At 34.7% G+C, this 6,678-nt stretch overlaps 2 protein-coding genes across 2 annotated transcripts; one reads left to right on the top strand and one right to left on the bottom strand.

The window, feature by feature from the left end:
* Positions 1–904: 904 nt before the first annotated feature.
* AUG1 (HAUS augmin-like complex subunit) lies at positions 905–2,947 on the top strand. The gene is made up of 5 exons (XM_079016938.1): positions 905–1,307; positions 1,530–1,797; positions 1,953–2,076; positions 2,279–2,416; positions 2,531–2,947. Exons 1-5 carry the CDS (start codon positions 1,034–1,036, stop codon positions 2,636–2,638), a joined length of 912 nt encoding a protein of 303 aa, XP_078873064.1. The 5' UTR covers positions 905–1,033; the 3' UTR covers positions 2,639–2,947.
* A 1,708-nt stretch (positions 2,948–4,655) lies between these two features.
* Positions 4,656–6,678, bottom strand: BIGYIN (Tetratricopeptide repeat (TPR)-like superfamily protein). Its single transcript, XM_079017856.1, has 5 exons — positions 6,482–6,678; positions 5,622–5,760; positions 5,382–5,503; positions 5,027–5,090; positions 4,656–4,961 (listed from the first exon to the last, which is right to left on the bottom strand). Exons 1-5 carry the CDS (start codon positions 6,560–6,562, stop codon positions 4,876–4,878), a joined length of 492 nt encoding a protein of 163 aa, XP_078873982.1. The 5' UTR covers positions 6,563–6,678; the 3' UTR covers positions 4,656–4,875.

Raw genomic sequence — 6,678 nt, 5'->3', positions numbered from 1 at the left:
AATTTGAAAATGTACAATTGACTTGTGTTTAAACTTTTAAGCTCGAATTTTCAAATTTTTTTGAGGTATGGCTTTAGTATTTAAAGTGCAACTTTGAATTAAATTCATGTTTTTAACATAGTTTTGATATAGTTTTTAGGTATATGTATGGCTTACAAATATTTAAAACTAGTGAAGCTTGTTAATTGAATCCTTTATATGAAATATAGTTTTGATAGACATTTTCTTGTTTTACAAGTTCGAGCCATAAAAATTAAAATTTCAACTTTTATTTTAGACAATATATTTAATGTATAAATAAGAATTTAAGACTTTAAAGTTTTATTATTTCAATCTTGCGGGTACACTATTAAAGATGATGATCAAATAATTGCACCTATATTACTACTAATTCACGAGTTAATACGTTAGAAAAATCGTTAGTATTGTAAATTAGCGACGATGGAGATTTACGATCTTAATGATTGGTTTGTTTATATATTTTATAGATCATAGGTTTTTAGGTAATATTAAACACAAAAAGTGGCCATTTTTTATTGAATAGCTCTTTGTTTTTTTTTTTTTTTTTCTATCTACCAATGTATATGAACCAATAATTCATTACAAGTTTACAACATTACAACCAAACACCAATCGATTCTATTATCTTATTTATTCAATTACCTCATTTAGTCAATCGTTCCATTTGTTTTGTCCTTTCTTTCTGTAATCAATCAGACGACCCAAAAATTGAAAATGAGTTGATCCTAAAAATAATATACACCTCAAATGAGTTAGATTCTCATTTAAAATTTTAAATGAATCGAAATTGCTAGCAACTTGGTAAAAAATAAAATAAAAACATACAACGTTGACTATATTCCCCATCGACCGGCCCTCTATGCAAAGCCCTACCGGATCGGTATTAACGTCCGTTACCCGGTTTCCATAATTTTCAAAGTACCGGTTTTGATATTTGAATCTAATCGCCCCCAAATTCGAAACCTCACCATCTTACCAAGAACCCTAAATAAAGGGGATCATAATAGAGAGAATGAGCGACACACCCGATCTCACACCTTCATCTGCAAACGAGTTGTCAAAAACTAGCAGCGGATCTTTCGATGCCAACCGAATAGGGGAGGTGAAATCTTGGCTGGCTTCCCAATTCGATGCGGCTGGCAAAGATCATGTCCCCGATTTTGAGTATACCCCTCGCAGCATTTCGCATTTACATAATCTGGCCACAATTTCTCAAGCCAAAACGCAAGCTGCCACCATAATTGCCAATGATTTTCGTCTTAAAGCTTCCGAATATCGCTCCCAAGGTTGTCACTTTTTTCTGTGCATTTTTATGTTGTCAATTTACTCGAGATCTGCTTACCAGGCCATGTTTGTGTAATGCTTATGCTTCTTAAATCTCAAACCTTTGTTTCTCCTGAAATTTACCCTAATAGAGGAGAATTACATAGCACTCTTTTTTTTTCATTGTCTTTGATTACATTTTGATATGCTGATTTGTATGTTTCTTCTTAATTTGGGTTTGATAGCTGCAAGGATAAGAGAGATATTAGAGAATGTGGGGTTAGCACAAGAAGGTTTGCCTGCAAATGTGGTTGCATCATCACAAGTTCTTGCTAATGTGGCAAATTTGCTGAACATTAGAGACACCGAGCTGAGTAGTTTTCTTGTGGCCATGGGAGATGTATCACTAAGGAAGACTGGAGTAGAAGATAAGAGGGCTAAAGTGCAAAAGGAGTCGAAGATTCTTCTTGATTACACTCGGAAAGCCATAGCAAGGCTGACTTATTTGAAAAGGTAAATCCACCTGTATGATTAAAGTGAATGGTTGTTAGGTATAATATATTTACATTTATCTTAATAATCAGTCTCTTACCATGTCCACGTAGATAAAGAAAACAAAGATTGGAAAATGGAAATATATGAATTCTAATTCATGTTTGTTTTGGTAGAACACTTTCACAACTGGAAGATGATGTGGCTCCTTGTGAGGCTCAAATGGAGAGTTGGAATACAAACCTGTCGATTATGATTTCAAAAGAGAGACAATATCTTCAGCAATATTCCAACTACAAGGTTAGCTTCCAGTTATTTTGTCTTACATATGAATTTGCTATGAATAAATAATGAAAGTGTGTTGGAATTTGATATGAAAGTAGTTTTAATTGAAGTGTAACTAACATGATTATCCATTTCCTTGTTAAAGATTTAAGAAAAAATGTGACATTTTGTAGTAGATGTGTTTTGTTTGATAAAAATTAGTTTGTAATTGTAACAGGCGATGCTTACTCGTGTGGGGTACACCCCTGAGATCAGTCACGGAATGTTGGTGGAAATGGCTGAGCATAGAAAAGATTTAGACAAGAAGACAAAGCCTATTCTTGACACTTTGAGAAGCTATCAAGACTTGCCCCCAGTAAGTTTTTCAACTGAAAAAACAACAATTTGTGTAGTTATCTTATATTGATTTGAGGATAGTTAGTATTATAATGAGGCTATTTAATTTTAAGGGAGGGTTGGTTGGTTGCAGGATAAAGCATTGGCTGCACTTGCTATTGAGGATAAGAAAAGGCAATATAATGCTGCTGAGAAGTATCTTGAAGATGTATTGCAATCGGCTCTTGCTGCATCTGATTAAACTTTGAATAGATATATATGATACTTCTTCTTGTATAGAAAACGAGCCAACTTTTGATTCTGCATTTGGTAGAACAAAGAAATGTGGAAAGATAAAGATATTGAGATTTCCTTTTAGGGGGTTTGATTTTGAACTAAAGTTTTTTGTTGTATGATAATTTGATGAAGACAAAACTGCAAATTTGGTCCTTGTGGTTTGCAAAAATTTTTGGATGGGGTCCAAAAAGTTTCCAGCTTGCACAGAAGGTCCAAAATCAAGGTTTTTTTGGGTTTTTGATCCTAAACTTAAGAAAAATTTGTATTTTTGGTCCTTGGAGCACTTGAATTGACTGTTTTGCCCTTTAAATTTCTTTTTTGTATTTTTTATATTTTTTATATTTTTATTTTATAAATATTAATGCATTTTTGTCTTTTTTTTATTTGTTTAAGTATTTAAATAATATTAACAAAATAAATAATAAATCCCACCCCCTTTGATAATTATAAAATATAAAAATAGAATCACATACCCTCTCTCTCTCTCTCTCTCTCTCTCTCTCTCATCCCAAACGAAACCACCCACCTCAACTTCATCTTTTCCGGCAGCTCATCCCACCATCATCGGCACTTCATACCTCCCTCCTTCCCATCGAAAAAACCCCTCTTTCCCCTCTCCCTTTCCATGGATTCCTCATAATACCCAATTTGACAGAGGGTTTCTACTCCCCCTGTCTTTCCATGCTTGCTTTCTGGTGAGGATCTTGATCATAAAATCATAATGCATCCCAATTACCTCTAACAACCATTTCCCCTCTTCCCTTACCCATCGTTTTGTCTTCTTCGACGATCGGTCACTTTTCTCCAAAGGACAGGAGTCCACATCTTTTAATGAACAAATTTTGAGATTTAGGTTTGGTTATTAAACTTATAATTATCGATCTGTAATATCTTTTCTGGTTTTGTTTGTTATCGGATGACATAGGTGGTAGATGGAGGGAGAGGAGGAAGAGTCTGGACAGATTTTGATGGAGACGGTCCGCTATGGCTAATCCGATTTTCATCTTGATGGTTGGCTATGGCTGATCTCTCCAAATTCACATATATTAACGTTAGGGCACAAAGGGGAATTAAGATGATGTAGGTGACAGATGGAGAGGGTGGAGGATGCAAGTCAATTATGGAGATGGTGGAGAGAGGATGGAGGACATGTAGTTGGTGGTGAAGAAGGAAGACGAAGAAGATGAAGTCGAGTGTGTGTGTGTGAGAGAGAGAGAGAGAGAGAGAGAGAGAGAGGAGGAGGAGGAGGAGGAAGGCACCGTTGATGGGTGTGGGGTAGGGTGTTTTCTTTTTTCTTTTTCTTTTTTTTAATTATTAAAATATATAAGTAAATAAAAAAATGTGAAAAAGGAATAATAAGAGCAAAATAGTCTTTTTATCTTTTTTAGGACCAAAACCAAATAAAAGTTTTGATTTTGGACTTTCTAGTTTCTATGCAAGTTGGAAAGTTTTTGGACACCATCCAAAGTTTTTTGCAAACCACAGGGACGAATTTTGTAATTTTGTCTTTGATGAAATTATGACCCCTTTGTGATGCAAGTGACAACCTAGTGGTGTGCACAACCAAAGATCAAAAATAACATATATAAGCAACTTGCTTGGTTAATTATTTAAGGTATTTTATTTTTCATTACATTCCAGTTAGTTGTGGGTTACATACATTTCTAAAATGTATCTTTTGGTATTTATATTATTACTAATATTTAACAAATATCTCTTTGCTGGTTTTTTATTTATACAAAAATCCATGTATTTGATTGCTATTTTTATCGTTTTATGATAAACCAAAAGGTGTAAAAAAAGCAACATTGAAAAAGAAAACAAAAAAGCAGATCTGGATGAACCCTCTACCTTCTCTTAACCGTTAAGAGGCTGGCTGGAATCATTTCATAACTAAATGCTTCCGTTTTATCAAACAGCCTTTGTATGGTTAAGAAACCCTACATTCTTTTAATCACAACTAAAACGATGCAATCTCAACATTTGCAAGTTGCATGCATGTGTTAATAATGGATGTATACACGCACTACATTATTATAAAATCAAGCTCAAAAAATAAAATAAAAAACCTTCTACACAGCAACAAATACTAAATCAAAACAATCAAAGCTGCGAAATGTGAATAGTTTCTGTTTTGTCAACAAAAAGGGGTCTATGTGATGTTATTGTTGATGTAGACAATAGACATGGTGATGATGATGATTAATTCCTTCGGACCAAAGCTGCAGCAATTCCACCAGCTATAAGCCCCACAGCAGTAGCAGTGATTCCGATTCCGATCACACCATCTGCGGAATGGAATTGGAAACGTTAAATATTAATGACCAAATCCATAATAATACAAAAACAACACCTTTTGTGATGCGATCTTCAATCGCCTTCTTCAGTGATAAAGCTTGCCTCCAATCTGGTGCAATCTACAATACAAAACCACATCACTTAATCAATCACATTTCCATGTCAAAAATAACAAACACAACAAACAATGTAAATCAGACAAAGTCAATGATTCCATGGAACAAACAGAGAAGAGAGTGTCAACTTGAGGCATTTCTGTCTTTTTTCCTTCTGGGGTAGGTTGCAAGGAGAAGGATTTGAAGATAATTTGTTTTTTTTTTTTTATGCAAATGACATACTTTTGGAAGCTTTCTTAAGCTATTTCTTATAAAAAAAAAAAAAGATTTAGCAAGAGAAGAAAAAGAAGTAACCTCTAAACATTGTTCAAGAAGCTGTCTACTCCTTGAAAAGTCACCACTTCTGTAGTAGCCAACAGCCAGAAGATATAATTTCTCTCTCCTTTGCAATGGACTGTTAGTGTTCCCTATTGAAGCTGCAGACACAACAAGTTCAATTAGTTTCAAGTTTATAGCATGAAGTGAGCATTTATATAAATGTTAGGTTTTTTATATTAAAAATACCATAAAAAAATTATAATCCATGTTAATTACCTTCAAGCATAGCTATTCCACGCTGCACATCATCTGGTTGCCTAGAATGAACCAATGCCCAAGATAAACGCATGATGCCCTCACTCTTTGTGTCCTCAGAGGCATCATTTGGAGCCTCAGCAACTTCTTTCTCACAACCCTGTTAAACATTAAGTAGTAGCATACTTTTACAGATGCTAAAGTGGAAAAGATGATAATAGGAACTGCTCAGAGTCAAACTAAGTAGATTAGGTCATACAACAAGTACAAGTCGAACAACATGGTTTCAAACTTAGATCATGAACCCAAACCTCTAATTGCATATTCCTAATCACACCCAGTTTTAGTTCCATATGACTCCTATCGCCATAAAAAGGTTGAACACAAAGAATGTAACTGTATCCAATATCCCAAGCTAACCTCTCGATGCTAGCATAGAACAAATAACCAACAAACTACGATCAGAGTAATTCAATGAGGTGAATTCAATCCAGTCTTGGTTGTCAGAGATCAGCCAATAAAGGTACGAATGATCACAAACTTTTGAAAGACCTAAACGATCAATTTGGTTGTTAATTACATACCTCAAAAGAAACTATTACCTCGTTCATTAATCTATGTTAGCAAGAGCAGGCGATAATTTCCAAATACTACGACAACGTACAAAGAAAACCATAACAATGTAACGCTCTCTCTAAAATTATTTCATTTCTCGCTCCCTATCAATTCCATGGAGGCGAGAAGAATACGATGGCACATCTTCTTTAAACATTTTGATAGCAATAATCTTCTAAACACCAGGCACGCGTGACAATATCAATAATTAATCAAATAACTGGACGGAAGCAAATCAAAGAGCGAGAATCGATAAAGTTTTTTACCGCAATGATGTCGCGAGAGCACCATGGGAGCTGATCTCCACCGGAGAAGAAGGCACTGACCGATTCGAAGAAGTTGTTCATCTTTGCCTCACTGACGTTATGAAAATTGAAAACCGAAACGTAGACACAGAAAATGGAACTTTGGGGATACAGGTTTGCTTTCACACCAAACAAAGATCTAAATTTGTAAATTACTT

The sequence above is a fragment of the Lactuca serriola genome, chromosome 8, assembly GCF_051521515.1.
Source record: "Lactuca serriola cultivar US96UC23 chromosome 8, Lser_US96UC23_V15, whole genome shotgun sequence".
Lineage (NCBI taxonomy): Eukaryota > Viridiplantae > Streptophyta > Magnoliopsida > Asterales > Asteraceae > Lactuca > Lactuca serriola.
This window is presented reverse-complemented; position numbering and strand designations above follow the sequence as displayed.